General features: G+C 45.3%; 1 protein-coding gene across 2 annotated transcripts in view; it reads right to left on the reverse strand.

Annotated features, from left to right (window-relative positions):
• The window catches only part of TOP1 (DNA topoisomerase I), a 71,875-nt gene extending 58,149 nt beyond the window's left edge, over positions 1-13,726 (reverse strand). Inside the window, exons 1-2 of one of the 2 annotated variants that reach the window (XM_074157433.1) lie at positions 13,555-13,726; positions 12,865-12,889 (exon numbers count right to left, since the gene is read on the reverse strand). In XM_074157433.1, coding sequence (XP_074013534.1) covers positions 12,865-12,889; positions 13,555-13,587 — 58 coding nt within the window. In that variant the 5' untranslated portion in view covers positions 13,588-13,726. The remainder of the gene's footprint in view (positions 1-12,864; positions 12,890-13,554) is intronic. The other variant, XM_074157434.1, reaches the window with a different exon arrangement.
• Positions 13,727-16,417: the final 2,691 nt, after the last annotated feature.

Here is a 16,417-nt window from a genome sequence, read left to right on the forward strand (position 1 = left end):
CAAGCACGGAAACAGGCTGCCCAGGGAAGTGGTTGAGTCACCATCAAAGGAGGTATTTAAAAGATGCATAGATGTAGGGCTGAGAGACATGGTTTAGTGGTAACTTGGCAGTGCTGGGTTAACTGTTGGACTTGATGATCTTAATGATCTCTTCCAACCAAAATGATACTATGATTCTATTGTGGCCAGAACATCAGCATTGTTTCTCATTCTAACCAGTATACCGATGAGCTATGGGGAAACCCCAGGCACAGATCGGTTCCTGGGAGTTCCAACCCACCTTCTGAACTAGCCATCCCTGCTGTCAACACAAAACACAACCTGTTTGCTAAACCGCATACAGACCACATTCAGTTGGTGTGCGAAGACTGCACTAGCAGCTTCGGGAAAAAAAAAAATTGAAACCCAACCCTACCAGATTCCTGAAAGGGTCAAATATTGTACCAGGTGAGTGCTGTAAGAGAGGCCTACTCATGAACACAGAGGAAGACAAAATATTTTAACTCAGGCTATGGTTCAATGATAAATTCACTTTTTCCTTTACACAGATGAGTTGACACTTGGACAGTGATGAACAGCAAAACCATAAACAGAAGATTATGCATCACTGGACAAGAGTCTCAACAACAGGGCTGGCCAGGAGGGAAGGGGCAAACATGTTAGACACAGAACGCAATGCTTGAAAAAGCTGAAGAATGACAGCTTCATTTACAAAACAACAAACTGATGGACTCATCAATTTAAGTGCTTCTGTCTTTTGCCTAAGATTCAATTTAAGAATTAAATTACTGGCATAGCCAGCTTACTCCTAGCTGCAGCCTCCATCCACTGCAAGGCAAGCTACGGACTGGGACAAACAAATCTACACTGTGCGAGGCTCTCCCAAGACCACATGCTGACAACTAAAGCAGCCAAATGTAGAACATCCAGTGCCAAGCTGTACTTTCCTCTTCATATCTAGATGATTAGAACAGTCTAAAACCTAGAAAGAAGCTTCTTCCTTTAGATACAAGTGATGCTGAATAAGCCTACTTGATGATAAAAGAAAATATTGTTTATGACAGCTACCTAACTCCAGAGAGCAGCATATTTTAAATTAGAGGGCTGTACCTACTCATAAAAACAGGTATTTCAAGGACAGCTTGCTTATGCTTCCCTAATGAAGTGCAGGTGACATGCACAGCTATGATATTATGACTCAGACAAGATGCTAGCTCCTCTGAGAGGCTTCCTGGCTTTGGAATAGGAAGAACACAGGAAGATGTAAGAAGCAAAAGTGGAAAAGGCTTTTGAAAAAAGCATATTATCCATATTCATGTCCAAAGGTATCCTGGAGAGATGTACCAAACTGCTGGAGCAAGACGAAGTAACCCAGACACCTATACAGCTCCAGAACGACAACTTGCAAGAGTTAAGAGCACTGATATCCTGACTCTGATTTGTGCCAGTGTTTGTTTACTATAAAGATGGATCAAGATGACACCAGTAACAGGACTGGGCAACACTGCAGGAGCGAATGGAGGTCACTGCTGTTAAGAGTTCATCTCTTGCATTGTATTTGTGTTCACACGAACCTACTGCCTACGGACGTGGACCTGGCAATTTACAATTGTGTACTTGAACACAATTTGCACCTTTTTCTACTGCCAGAAAGTGCTCAAGACTTTTATCTCTGAGGTGCACTGTTACTGAAGTGAAGGAACCTGATCTTCAGTCAAAAACCAATGCTAAAAACTAAGCATCAAGGGAAAAAAACAGTAAGGAAAGCTTACTCTGATCCACACATAAAGGGGTTTCCTGTGCGCAAGAGTCATTACAACAGATACAGCACATTTTAAGTCTCAATGACATTCTCAGTCCTCAAGAGAAGAGCAAGCAGCCTTTTATTCCCCATCTGGTGGTCGTTAAGTCTAGAGCACAAACCTCAGAGTACGTCACTAGTTCTACTCCATCCCTCCATTTTGTACATGCTGCTTGCGTGGAATGAATCATATCCTCACACGGATCCACAGAGTTCCTGCTTCCAGTCTCCCAAAAGGCTGGATTAAAGTGGAGAGGGCTCGTCTAACTTGTAAGTGTACCTTCTCAGGCAAGTTAAAACTGCTACCTGCCCATCCCAGCCGTTTTATCTCTCCAATAATTGACCTTACTCACACACTCGCTAACATTCATAAACTGGCAGAAGACATAATACGCTCTTCCTATTGCTCAAGGCACAGTTAGGAGATGCTCACACCAAGGTGGCATTTATAGTGCAAGAGACTCACCTGTGAAGTACTTCATACCGGAACCTCGCATACAGACCAGGAAACCACTGATCTCTCGCTGTAAATCCTGTTATTTCGCTAATTGCGTAACCCAGCACGCAACATTTTAGTATTTGTGAAATAATTTAGTACCAGAGAAAAAAAGGCACACTTTAGCTCCTGAGTTCTGCATTTAAGAAAAAAATTACAACACATACAAACACTGCAGAAGCTCCTTTTTTTTTTTTTTTTTTTTTTTTTTACTGCTCTTTGCTCACCACCTCAGTCTTCAGCTGGAGAGAGAAATAAAAGTCAAAAACAAAAGTCCAAGTTGGAACTGAATCTTAGTCCCAGACAGACAGCTTTACATCTATTTCTGTGCTGGAAGAAATGGCTCCCACTCTGTTCTTGTTTCTCCACCTCAGAGAAGAGTGTACGACTCCCCCTTCTCCCACTGTGTTGCCTATTTAAACAAGTACGGCCTTAGGACAGGATAACAATGTATAGCACAAAGGACCTTAATCCCAGGCATAGGGTGTATGTGTAACAATGTCCTTCCCCAGCGCTTCCTGCCTTCAGCTTCAGAAGAGTCTCTCTTCACCTTCACACACCTGGCCAGAGCACCAAGCCATACAGATGACAGCTGGCAAGACAGCATCACACAAAACCAGAAGCTGGAATAAGAACTGCCACCTTACTTAGTTACTAATCTCCCTATGGACAGAAAGAACTCCATCCACTTGCGTACACTGTAGAGCAGATGAAGGAAGACAGCCCTCCTACCTGGTTGTCAGGTCTCCAAACCAGCTCACGTCACAAGCTATGTAACGGAGTGTCTGTCCCCTGCCACCACCTGTACTTTCCTCCTCTTACAACTCTGCTTACAGACCACAAGAACAGAAGCTTCTTACTTGTGCTACCCTCACTCCAGAAAGCTCTGTGTTTCAGTTAAAAGACCACTACATGTTTCTCAACTCTATCTCCAGATACTTCAAAATCTGCAACAGACACTTAACGTATTTCAAAGGGAAAAAAGAACACAGAAGGCGAGAGCCCACTTTTCCCTCAGTCTCTCCCCTTAAAGGTCTTTTTAGGCCACCTCTCCAAAACAAGAAACTGCAACCTCAGAGGAAGATGAGCAGCTGTTTTGACAAGTCTGGCCCTTGTTCAAATAATGGAATGTAAGCCTTGAGCAGTAATACATTGCCATCAACAAAAGTTCAATGAAAGCACATTGCCCTGGCCCTAAAACACAGGTATCTATTCCACGTTACATACAAAGGAAAAGCTAACACGTTATTGTTCAAATTTTGAAAATATGTACAGAGGAAAAGTGGCAAATAAAGGAAGAAAGAAGGTCCTGGATAACACTGTACAAGTTCATACGCTCACGTGTCAGAAGCAGTGTTAGGCAATAGATCAGAGTAAGTGACAAATGCCAGGAAAAATCAAAAAGCTATCCATACTTCCATATTGCTCCAGTCCTATTAATTATTTTCTTGACTTTTTACCACAAAGCCACTTCTCTGCTCAACATCTAAAAAATTCTTTCTGCAAATTCTTAAAATTATTCCATTTAGACACTGCCACGCATCTTCCAGCTGCGCCAAACTGACAGACATTTGGATGGAAACAAGACAACTTCCAATCCCGTGCAGTACACACTGAGTAATGGAATGAGCCAAACACTTGAGAAATCACAAAGCATTTGGTAAAACTCATTCCAGAGCAGCCAGATAAACAGTGCTTATGCATTAGCCCAGTGGGTTTCAGACAGGACAAAACGTATGCGGTCTTATCCACACTGAACACAAGGCCTCATCTTTCATTTGTTCCTATCATTTACTCCTTAACACAACAAAATGTTCTACTACTGAGGTCTTAGATGCTTGCTGCAAATATCAGTAAGACTGTGCAAATTAATGATTAGGATTTCAAAACAAGCAATAAGTAGTAAAAGTCACCAGGGTCTTTTTAGAAAATCATTTAAAAAATAGCATGATGGGAGAAAAAGGGACATTTTGAAGAATCAGAACTATGCCTTCATGAAGAATTGTGTCTTGCTCCCCCAAATAAAGTTGTACTATCTGCTCAATACCATGTGTCTGGAAGAGCCTCTGTCAGCTGTACAGTGCAGCTGATGCGACGTTAACAGGCATTTAGCTAGTGTTTCTTCACCACAGAGCATGTCTTTAACGGACACAGATATGATCTAGCCAAAGATGAGTTACATACATCGATCAAAATATTTTAGTGAAGCTCCTAAGTACACTCCAAGCTTTCCTCAGGCAGAAATCAATCTCTCTTCAGTCATGGAAAGATACAGCCAACTGCAGAATCACTCTGCTGCAGCACTGAATTCCATGAACACCCATCTGTCTTTAGCAGGCAACCATCTATGTTGGGCAGAATTACAAAGGAGAAACATCTTCCTCTTTTGGTGGGCACCATGAAGCTTGGCAGTCTGCAATACCGCTAGAGAAGGAAGTCATTGTCTTCATAACATTCCCTAAAAAACCCCTTCTCTGACGAAGGTATAAGATAAAAATACAGACATGCACACCCACACAGCTCACAACTGCACAAAGCATATGGGAAGCTTCTGAACATGAACAAATAGATTCATGTCAAAAATATCGATAAGGAACCCAAAAAGATCTAGTGATCAGAAGCTTTGTGGGAAGCAACTTTTGGCTCTAAGATCGACAGGAACCTTATAATAAAACAATTTCCCAATGGCCTGATGCTGTCCCTCTTTACCCTGCAATCATCCCAATTTCAGAAGTTACCAGTCATCAAACTTAAAAAGGGATTTACGTACTTTAGGTGGAGACACAGGTTGTTTTTCTTGATGAGGTATTGTCTGCTGAGGCTGAATGACAAGCACCTACGCTAACTTTCCTGCTACGCCTCCCATATTTGAGCCTGCACTGCCCCCATCCCATCAAGATATGCATTTCAGACATTTTCCAGCCCCTGTCTCCAAAGCTTTCCAAGACAGGAGTAAAGCACGCTCCATGCTCTCTGTCCTTGTGACTCCTTCGGGTTGGGAACTGGCAGTTATGAAACGCACAGCAGCTGTCAGTACAAGTTAATTGTCTACACTGACTACTACTGCGACCATCTTCAAATGAAGCTGTTGAGATTTAAGTAACAGCTACGAACAAGGGAAACTTCCCCAGGGTGAAGCAACAGTATCAGGCACAGCATTCACCAGAGCTGTCTGCCCGTTTCTTCTTTTTCATGCGGAGTAAGTAATTCCAGCAGACAAACAGACCTTGAGATGACAGAAAACATCACTAGAACTTTGTGATAACACTCTAGCAAATTTGTGAGGCAAACCTTATTTGAACCGCTGACCTCCTTCTACTCATCTTTCCTCATTACAGGACCCCATCTCTATCATTAGCTACTAATAGGGAACTAATTGCCAAGATCTCCCACTTCCCCCAAAGCATCAGGTCTGATCTCCACCTGTTGTGCTGGAGGATCTCCCAGAATATTGCTTATTGCAAGGACTGGCACAAAACTGCATGTCATATCATCACTCCCCATGACACTGCAACATAAACTGAGGTTTAACAAAATCCTATGTTTATGTAAAAGAAGTCCGAGAATCATTGATGTGAAGTAGGTGTTACAAAAGAACGCGTTTCAGGAAGCCTGACTGCAGCTCCATACTCTCCACTTCCATTCTCAAGTCTAGAGTTCTCATTTGTTCATCGGCTGAGTAGCTACAGAAGTCAAATTTAGAAACCAAATTTCAACTTGAAAATATGCATGTATGCTTATATTTCTAAATCCAACAGCAACTTTCTACTGCTCTTTATACCTTGCAGATGACAAAAATAAAAATGTAAGTTCCCCTTTCTTTTCATGTTACCTTCCAAATGTCCTAGCTCTCACTGTGACACCAGAAGATACTACTGCAGTTCACTCCTTATGCTTATTAGTTTAAAAAGCAAGCATTCAAGATGAAAATATTTCTAACTATAAATCTGATTAAATCCACTGGAACTATTTAATATTTATGTCAGCCAGGACATTTTGAACAAATGCTGTACTAAAAATACTGTAGTCTCATACACACCAGGAAACCACTACTACAACTTGTTCAGCTGAACTGCGAAATAGCAGGAGCTTGCGGTAGAGAAGGCACTCTCTGCTCTGCGCAGAACAGCACTTCAACACTGTATTAATTCCAGTGTTCAACCAGTGACAGGCAGTGGAAGCCACCAGAAGCACATGCGGTGGGAGCTCCCCAGAGCACAGTTAATAGCAGAGTAAGGAACAGCAGTAACTTGGAACACTGTTTAAAGGGAATAATCCTACTCTAGCTGAGAACTGGGTTTTAAACTGCTTTTCTAGCTGTTCTTTCAGCAGAGCAGGTCAGCAGCAAACTCACTGCTGAAACTACAGCAAGTCCATACCCTTCTCCTGTTCTCCTAACGGAAGGAAGCATTCTGAAATCTAATGATGGTACATATTTAAATGCTGACAGTGCTAAACAGCTCAGAACAGACAGTCGTGCAGGAAAAAGGTACGGCCAGGCGTATTTGCCATACACTGCTGTCTCAGTCAAATGAAACAGCCCCAGAAAATCAAGGTGATAAACACCATTTTCTACAACAAATATCCTCTCTCAGATTTGCAAACCTAAGACACAGTCTTTCAAAACTGCAGCCAGGAGCGGAATACATAACGCTAAATAGTAATTTGCTCCCATGTTTCAGAGTGTGAGGTTTTCTATAAAACTTGGGGCAGTTCCTATAAAACTAGTGGCTGCAAAGGCAATTCAATTTAATAAGCCAATAAATATTTCTGAATGACTGCATGTCTTACAAGGATATGAGAAATTATATTAGCACAACCAGCTCAAGCAAACTTGAAACTATCCCATCTTGAAAAGCCACAGAAAAAAAAAAAAAATCTGCACTGATTTCTATGTTAGATTATTCTTTTCTTAAATAGTTACTGTATCATTAAAGCCCATCCCAGCAGGGCAATAACAAAAAAAAAAAAAAAAAAGGCAAAAAAAAAGCAAAAAAAGGCAAATACACCGTCAGATTTCAGCAGAACTACAGCAATTTACAACACCGGTAAGAATCTGACCAAGAGCCTCTCTCTAATAGGGCAGTGGCTTGTGCTATTTCAGCAGGTATTACTTTAACAGGAATCCAGTGAAATCATTAACAGAGGAATCTGAGTCAATGAGATGTTAAGTACTTGCTATAATTACATATTATTGCAGTTTCTGCTGACAGCGCAACTCAGGAGGTTGGAATTCAATGCGCTATTTGACAAATATCCGAAGTCACAGTTGTAAATGAAATTAGATCTGAATTTGTGTTCAATCATGTTTATGAGCTGAGTGCCTAATTTAGGTGAAGCCATGTAAAAAGCCACACTTTTACACTGGTTAACCCTGGTTAAATTTTTGTCATTTTTATAAAGTAAACAAAGTAGCCCTGATAGCATGCTAATAACATTTATCGTTTAACACCGTAGTAAAAGAAAAAAAAGTCTTAAGAAAATCTGCTAGAAGTAGGAAGCGCACAGGCCGTTAACCCCCGAAACACATCTTCCAGCACATTTAGTTAATTCTGCTGAATTTTAACAAAAACAAAAGTTGGCCGCAGCTAACAGAAATGCATTCAACTCCCCACTCCCACAAGACACCCATTAAGTTTTAACCTGAATGCTGAATGTGTCAGAACAATTAACACAACAGACCTCAAGGTCTTTAGCAAAGCTGTTCTGAGGCTGCTGCTGGGAAAATAGATGCAAATAACTTATGCAGCACATGATATTTAATAGCAGCTTATCAACAATACATTTATTTACATTTCTGAGAGGTATCAGAAATGATCTATTTACTTCAGAGTACCCTCACTTGTAACAATCTGAAGATTCCTATAGTAAAGCTACGCTTACATTCTACGAGCCCAGTGATAGATTGCTGTGAAGGTATTGAAAATCAATGCGGAAAGAAAATTAAGTAATTTTGCAGTGATCGGGGTCTGACGTTAAATACTTCTAAAATAAAAAAGCTAAGTGGTTTCAGACTTAAAACTACGGCGGGTATTGTTCTGAGGCTGTGGGCAGCACTGACAACGCAGCTCATCCCCCAGCACTGCAGTCTGGAAGCGAAGGCAGGGAGTGATTCAAGGCTTGTGTTGGAAGGAACAAATTACATTCTTCAGGATTTGCATCTCCGTGTATCACAAAAAAAAAAAAAAAAAGGAAAGGAAATTTTCAGTGGAGATATCAATCTGCATCTAAATACCGTTAACTACCTTTTGTATTTTGGATCCCTTGCCAAACATTTGACATTTAAAGGTGCTGGTGAGGACATGCTCCCAGGGAACTTAAAAGACAGTTTTGCCCTGACAATAGAGCACAGGAGTTTTCCTTTCAAGCCTCCTAACTTCATCAAGTTTGTTTAGCACAGTGGCTCTAACCGCAGCGCTAAGGTACACAGAGCCCTGTGTCAGAAGTGGCCCTGCTCTCCTTCAAAGAAACTCTCACCCATCCAGAAGGCGCCAACAGAACAGCAGCAGCAACAAGGAAGAGCAGATCTGGTCTCCCACAGACTGTTTCACAACCATTGAAAATTCCTAAGGATCTCTGTTATGTTGCTTTTCAGTTTTTTAGCATTTAAATCACCCCCACCTTTGACGCACACAGCTCTATTACACACGAACCATGAATTTAAGGCAAAACACAAAGCGTGCTGAAATTTCTTAACTTGGAAGGCATCTGTCCAACACTCTTGCTATTTCATTTTAATTTCCCTCTTGCTCACTCCCCTTTGTATCTTCACCCTGGCACATACAGAGGTTCCATATGAGCTCTCAGGCCAACATAAAAAAACCTGCCAGTTTGTGATAAGATGCTGTAGCAGCAAGGGCTTCTCTTCCACCCCCTAAAACAATTCACTGCTAAAGCAAGACCCTCCTTCAAGCGTGTTTGACTTCCAGAAGCCACCTCTATGAGGCTGGACAATCCAATCCACACCTGACTCCTGTTAATATACAGTAGTGGTTACGACAGTGATACTGGCCTCAAATTGCCCCGTAACATTACTGGTCAAGTCAACCAGAGGAAAAAAATCCACTGCTCAGGGTGATGCCTTCACTTTCTGCAGAGAACCGTTCTGGATTTCACACAAGTTCTGATCACAGGCTGATGAACGGCCAAGACACTAACAGGAGCGCATGGAATTTAGTAGCTTTGGAACACAATTCGATTATTTTGCAAACAAAAGTAATTTTTATCTGCTGCGCTCTGCAAACACAATGGGAGAACTGAAAGTCAAGATAAATTGCTTTTAGTCTCAACACTGTCCTCAGTAGTAAGAGGTTGTTACGTTCAACCTTAATAACAAAGCTCTCAAAGGCAAAATTCAATAGAATCCAAACAGATTTCACATCTGAAGTGATCTGCAATTTTTCCAAGTGAGGAAAAAAAAAATAATCAGAATGATTCCCTCCCTGAGTACATAGTTGTGAGTCTACATTCACATCTGTGAACAAGGGGTCATTTTCAATGCCCAAGCTCTACCTGCAAATGACAGTTTTAGACTGTCATTTCTCTTCTACAACGCTGAAGACTGAGAGGACATTACTTGCAAAAGAGGCTTGCTCTTTCAGCACAGTATTGTTCTCAGGATGGTTTGCAAACAGGCACTGCTAGGACTGAGCATGGAAAATTCTTTGTAGTACGTACTGATACTAAAAATACAGTTAAGGTGAAAAAAATACCCACTATGGCCAAATTAAACAGGAGGGAGAATCTGGATATTGAGACGGAATGCAATTACCCAAGTTGGAATTTGCCCAGGACACTCTTGCTTAGAACGATCTGGCTATTTAATGACAAGAAATAGCCAGGAACACAAATTTACTGCTGGCATCCTCCCTCATACCTAACGCTACCCTGCTATCAATGGAAGGGGTGTGTAATCAGACCCGAGCTCTCGGCTACAACCAGGGTGCTCCTGGGTGACCTGCAATGGGCCAGCAGATCCACCCCCACCCACCTTACTCCAGCTGCAACAACCTCTGTGATCACAAGAAGAGGCAGAATGTCCATCCACCCAGACAGGAACACCAGCAACAACAGGAAGCTTCAAAGTACTTAAGCTGCCCTAATACTGATACACTATCCAGAAGTCACCCAAAACATTCTTTATTAACAAAAATGTTTACTGCTGGTACCTTCAACACTTGGAATGAGTCAGTACCAGCCCCCAGAAAAACATGCCTTCACCCTAACGTGAAGAGGAAAGGCAGCCTACAAGGAGACTTTGACTCTACTGTTAAGTACTACCTAACAATAATCAAAGTACAAACCAATTTTAAACTCCTGGGAAGTACTTAGATTCCTACCACTCACTCCTCATCTTTGCCGCTAAATAGGATCAAAACAAGAATACAAGGGCGAGACTCACCGCTCTGTCTAAATGAGAACCACTGTTCTCAGATCCACGCACAACAATTCCCGACACAGAAGCGCAAAGAACTCCTGTGTAGATGAAACAAGACTCGGAGCAAGCAGAGGTGACAGGTTTTCAGGAAGATCAGCCCTGGTCACAAGGTCAGAGAGGACAGTGTCTATTCTGCGTTATTGCCTTAACAGGACTAACAGGGTTACATGCACCTTTCAGCGCTGAAAACGATTTTGGATTTTAAGGTACTCTTATCAGTCACAATGATGCTACACGACCATCGTAAATAATTACCACAGGAGGAAAAGGGTGAAGATACCTACACACTGGTATGAATTTGTTGGTTAGGCTTGATTTACCAGGAATTCAGTTTTTCCATCAAGGTGTCTTACTTTGAGTTTCTGTATTGAATTCCTCCAACACATGGTAGAAATAAAAACTGCTGTATGCCTTAAACTCTTATAAGAATAAAACAGCACATGGTCACAATAGAAGAGAAAAATCCCTCTAAGAGGTGCACTGGAAGCTGGAGGGGAAAGGTCAAAAATGCATCTCTTCCCCTATGTAAATCAGCACATAACTAAAGCTTACCAAGGAGTACTTCTCCCTAAATAAAAATGATCCTTAAGCAACTATTTTCCAGCATAAGAAGGCTAAAAGAATTCAAATACACGCTCATATTTAAGTTGCTTTAAGAGTTCCTCCTGTACTTCTTGGGAAATCCACTGCATCCTTTTTTCTGTAAAGAATTATTCATAGAGCCCTACACTATAGATTTAAAATGGAAATAAAAGTTCAAAAACTGCATATTTGCTACTGCCTGCTCCTATTGCACACACACAACCACATTCCAATGAACTGACAGAAGGAAAGGTGCACACAAACATAGATTTGTAAATATTTACAGGCAGAAGCCTACAAAGCAACCAGGCACATGGACATTGTCCAGGAAAACGTACTAAAAAAATCAGTGTAACTATAAGTCAAGCGGGTATCTTCAACCCTTTTTTGTCATCTACCACCTCAGCAGTCAGAGGACAGCTCAGAGTTCCTTACACATCCCAGTGACAATAACACACACAAAGGTAGGTGCTATGTCCTCAACTCCCCTCTACCCTGCTTACGCCCTTCAATTTGTCACCTACCAACCTGGGGGGGGACTGCAATTAGCCTGCTTCCTAGAAAAACGAATAAACAATCAGAAAAAGTTAGCAGCCATCAGGCTGATTAGAAAAGATATATGAGTATATATATGAATATAAATACATATAGACATGTAAGTATATATATTCATGTATAAATATACACATATATATTAAATTACAGGACTCCTATAATGTTTCTGAACAAAATGAACAGTTAGCTTGCAAAGTTTTTGCAGTGATGCTGTCTACCTTTCTGGAATTGTCTACACTGCTTTTCTTTCTTTTTTTTTTTTTTTTTTTTTTTTTAAATGTGGGGTTTTATTTTAATTAAAAAGCCCCACCCAACAAGGTAAAGTTACATCAATTAAATAGCAAGGAAAGAAATAAGACTGATCTTAAAATGGATGCAGCAGACGCTTTTAAAGAGCAACATGTTGCAATCACCTTTCATTTTAGGGGAAGGGAGGGATTCCCTGAAAGGAACAGAGACGGGGAGCAGTGGGGGGAGGGAGGCTGCGATTTAAAAAAAAAAAAAAAAAAAAAAAAAAGAAAAGAAAAAAACGGCTTGGGGATTTATTTTAGGTAAAAACTTTGCTTTCCCCTCGGTTAAGAAGGGGCTGGGGGCCGGGGATCGCCGCCCGGTGCCTCTGCAGAAGGCTCCTCTCCGGCAGCTCGGGGAGGAGGAGAAGGAGAGAAAGCCACACAGAAGAGAGGAGAAAAAGAAAATGGCGCAGAGACTAAGTCCCGACCGTCGACAAGGCGACTTTCCAGGGAGGAATCGGGGCCCAAAGGGGACCCCGGCAGAACCGATGGGCTCGGATCGGGGGCCTGCGGTGCCCCCACTAGGGGAGGCGGGGGTCGAGGGGCGCGGAAGCCGGCGGGAAAGGGGGGTTTTTGGCGGCTCGATGGGAACAATGGGGCCGGTGAGCGAGGAGCCGGGACTTAGTCTCTGGGACGCCATGTCTGTGCGCGGCCGGCGCGGCGCGGCCGGGCGAGGGGAGGGCAGCGCCGGGGCCACACTCACCGTTCGCTCGGAAATCCGCCTCGATCTGCGGGGAGAGGAGACAGGGAGAGACCGTGAAAAACGCCGTCCCGACGGGGGGGGTAATTTTTTTTTTTTGGGGAGGGGGCTGGTTTTTCTTTTTTTTTTTTCTTCTGGGGGGGTAGGGGTGGGCGCTGGATTCCCCCCCTCCCCTTTCCTTCATTCTCATTTTTTAGGGAAATTAAATATCAAATGAGAACGGCACGATTCATTCCCTCCGTGGCTGGTGGGGGGGTAGGGTGAACCGTCCCCCGGCACCCGCACAGCTCCCGGGGTGACCCCCCCACCCGAAGAAGGGAGAGAGCCCAGGGAAGGTGGCCAGCCGCCCCCCTCCCCTTCTCGCACACGGGGGGGGGGGTCACACACGAGTTCCCTCTCCCTCATCGCCCCCCATCGGGTCCCGGGGCTGGGGGGTGCTCGGTGGATGGGGGCGCCCCAGCACGACGAGGAGGGGACAGGCCCGGTTGACAGGGCTCTCCCCACACGCGCGGGCCACCCCGAGCGGAAGCAGGCAGGGGGCAGCAACCGGGGACGTCTCCCCTCACTGACGGTAAGGCAGGGGGGGATCAGCCGGGCCCGCAGGACCGGCCCTGAGGGGGAGTAAGGACCCCGCGGCCTCGCTGGCGAGGGGCCGGGGGTCCCCCGGGAGCGGAGCGGTGAAGGGGCGCTCACCTGGGAATCGTTGTGCAGCTGGTCCCCGCTCATGCCGGAGGGCGCGGGAGGCCGAGCGGAGCGGGAGGAGAGGAAAAGAGAGGAGAGCCGAAGAGAGGAGCCGAGCCCAGACGCGAGGGAGAGCGTAGCCCTTGCCTCACCGCCGTTGTGTAACAGACTAAGTCCTCATTTCGGCGCACTGCGCAGGCGCGATATTTTTTATAGGTGGGGCGGGGCCGACGCGGCGCGAGGCGGGACGCGAGGGCGGGGTCTCGGGAAACGACAGTTTCGTCATTTGCATTCAAGCCACGCCCCCGCGCGTGCACGAGCCGGCGAGATTTGCATACAGACCACGCCCCGCCCCTGCGCTCCCCACTGAACGCACCCGACCAGGTTTTTACATATCCGGACCCGCCTCTTCCTCCTTCTTCTCCAATCGCGCGGCGAAAGCCCGTTGTCATTTGCATGTTCAACCCCGCCCCTCCTCGCCCTTCCCCGCCGCGGGAGGAACCCGGCGCATTGTGCAAGAAGCCGTGCTCCACCGGGCGCGCAGTGCGCGTGCGCCCCGCCCCACCCTGCCGGCTATATTAGCATACCGAACCCCGCCTCCCGTCGCGTAGGCCCCGCCCCTCGCCCTGTCAGGGGAGCATGGCGGCGCCCACACGGCGGGAGGGGGTAGCAAGGCGACCGTGTCCCCCTCCGGATCCCGGTGATAACCGGCGCAGTTGCATCGTGAGCGAGGCCCCACCGCCCCCGCTAAAGAAACGGGCTGCTGGGTTTCCTCGGGGGCCCTCGGGGCAGGCCCTTGGCCGGGCCGCGGCTCGGCGGGCCTGCCCCTGACCCCCACACAGGGTTTAACCGTGAAGCGGGGCAGGGTGTCTCCTCACGGCAGCCGGGAGCTGGTTATGGCCGCGATTTGGGCTTCCTGGTCAATCAAGGCAGGGCTGCCATGTGTAGAAATGTTGACGCTGTTGTCTGAGCTGGGTGACTTCTCCAGGTGGGCTCCAGGTGGGCTTGGGGCCTGACGGGCCTTTCTCTTACACCAGTTCTCAACAGGAGGAACTTTGCAAGCTTGGCTGAGTCACACTCCTTTAAAACCTGTGTAGGCACAAATGGCCTGATGTGCAGTTTGATTTTGAGCATTTCAAAACGCTGCAGCTGTGGGTTCCCTTTGGCAGGAAAGGAGCCGAGCTTGGTGTGCGCATCCGCCCTGCAGAGAGCCCGAGCGTGTGACTGACCTCTCGTTATTAGTCTGTATACGCAACTGCATCAGGCTGAAACACAGAGGCCGCAGTAACCACGCAGAGATTCCATTGTGCTAGGCGCTGTACAGCTGCCCTACATCCAGAGAAGAGTGATGCTATGGAGGGATGCAGATCAGGCAGGTTTGGGCAGACGTTAAAGTCAAGGGCAGCAATGGTGCATTACAAACAAGAGCTTTCTGCTTAGAAAAAGGATCAGCCAGCAAGATTTTTCTTCCAGCGTAAACAAGCCCTTTAATTTTTTTTCCTCTCATAAGGAAACAGGGTAAAAAGGAAACAAAAGCTTTATTTTCTTTCACCTAATGTGAGACTGAATCGTGTACCTCCCTAGAAAAACACCACCCTGCCCCAACCCAAATCTGAAGACATTTATTTCTGTTCTGCAGCAGCTCTACTAAAGGGGTTTTCTTTTCGGTGCACTAAATGGCAGGTTTAGTATGCATGGCTGGTACATGTCTCACAGGACTGCCTCCAGTCTTCTTGGAGCTTCCATCCTGTGCTGCAACACAGACTGTACCTTTCCTCGGCTTCTTTACACAACCAGAGCTTTGATTTGACACTAAAATAATCTGGCACTGCCAGGCTATCTGAAGAGATACATCAAAATGTAAGCAGCGACAGCAGCCACCTATTTGCACTGCATATTTATATCCTGTAAAGGGAAAACTCTGTCGCTTACTTACAGTCTTCAGAAGAGGATCTGAGGACTTCCTTTTTTTACCAAGAACAGGCAAATATTTCTGGCTCTAGAGCTGTTTATTATGCAAACTGTTTTAGTCACTGTTAGGTTTTTAAATATAAACATAATGAAAAGGCTGTTTCAGACACCTCTCAGGTTGGAAGCAATGTTTGCCCCTAGCTCACAGGAACGAGATGAAAGGGGGCTTTGAGCCCCTCCTCGCTGCCACCCGGGGGTGCAGAGGCTGTGTCTGGCAATGCAGGGCAGCCTGGGAGCAGTCTGGCACCTGCATCTTTGGGCACCAGAGATTCCTAAAAGCCGTTTCTTTGAAGCAGCAATTTCACTTTAAATCTTACATATATCTGTCTCCCCAGGAAGCTTTGCTCAGGTGGCTGTGCAATGCCACAAGAGAGGGACTGGCTGCAGCTGCCACCAGCCCCCATCAGAGGAAAGGATCACTACTTCTGCTACCAGCTGCCATCTTCACAGGCATTTGCAAGCACCCGTCTGGTTGCAAAACAACACAGCCTATGAACTGGCACACGAGAGGCTCAGCGCTGCCTGCAAGAGTCTGCTGACAGCCAGCTGGGAGAGCTCAGAATGTAAAGGGAGCTGCACTGTTCGTTAGCTCAGGTCCTAATAAAGATCACTCATAGATATGTTAGTGACAAGCAACACCTTGTGCCATGGCTGTGGAATACCACTTGTGTGATGAAGGAAGCCTCTGGCTGAGACATCTGTACCCAAACCAGGCACAAGAGTCTCCCTTGGACCAGTTCCCATCTGCTATGTTTTGTCTCCACTCTCCCATAGGGTTCGCCTGGGGCCTGAGAGGAGCCTCTGCTCCACTGTTCGATCCCAAGAGGCAGGGAAATATATAACTTGTTCAAAAACGTATTAAACTGTAACACCTGTGTGGCCATGTCTGTTGCATCAAGCTGTG

This window comes from Numenius arquata, chromosome 12 (genome assembly GCF_964106895.1).
Source record: "Numenius arquata chromosome 12, bNumArq3.hap1.1, whole genome shotgun sequence".
Classification (NCBI taxonomy): Eukaryota; Metazoa; Chordata; class Aves; order Charadriiformes; family Scolopacidae; genus Numenius; species Numenius arquata.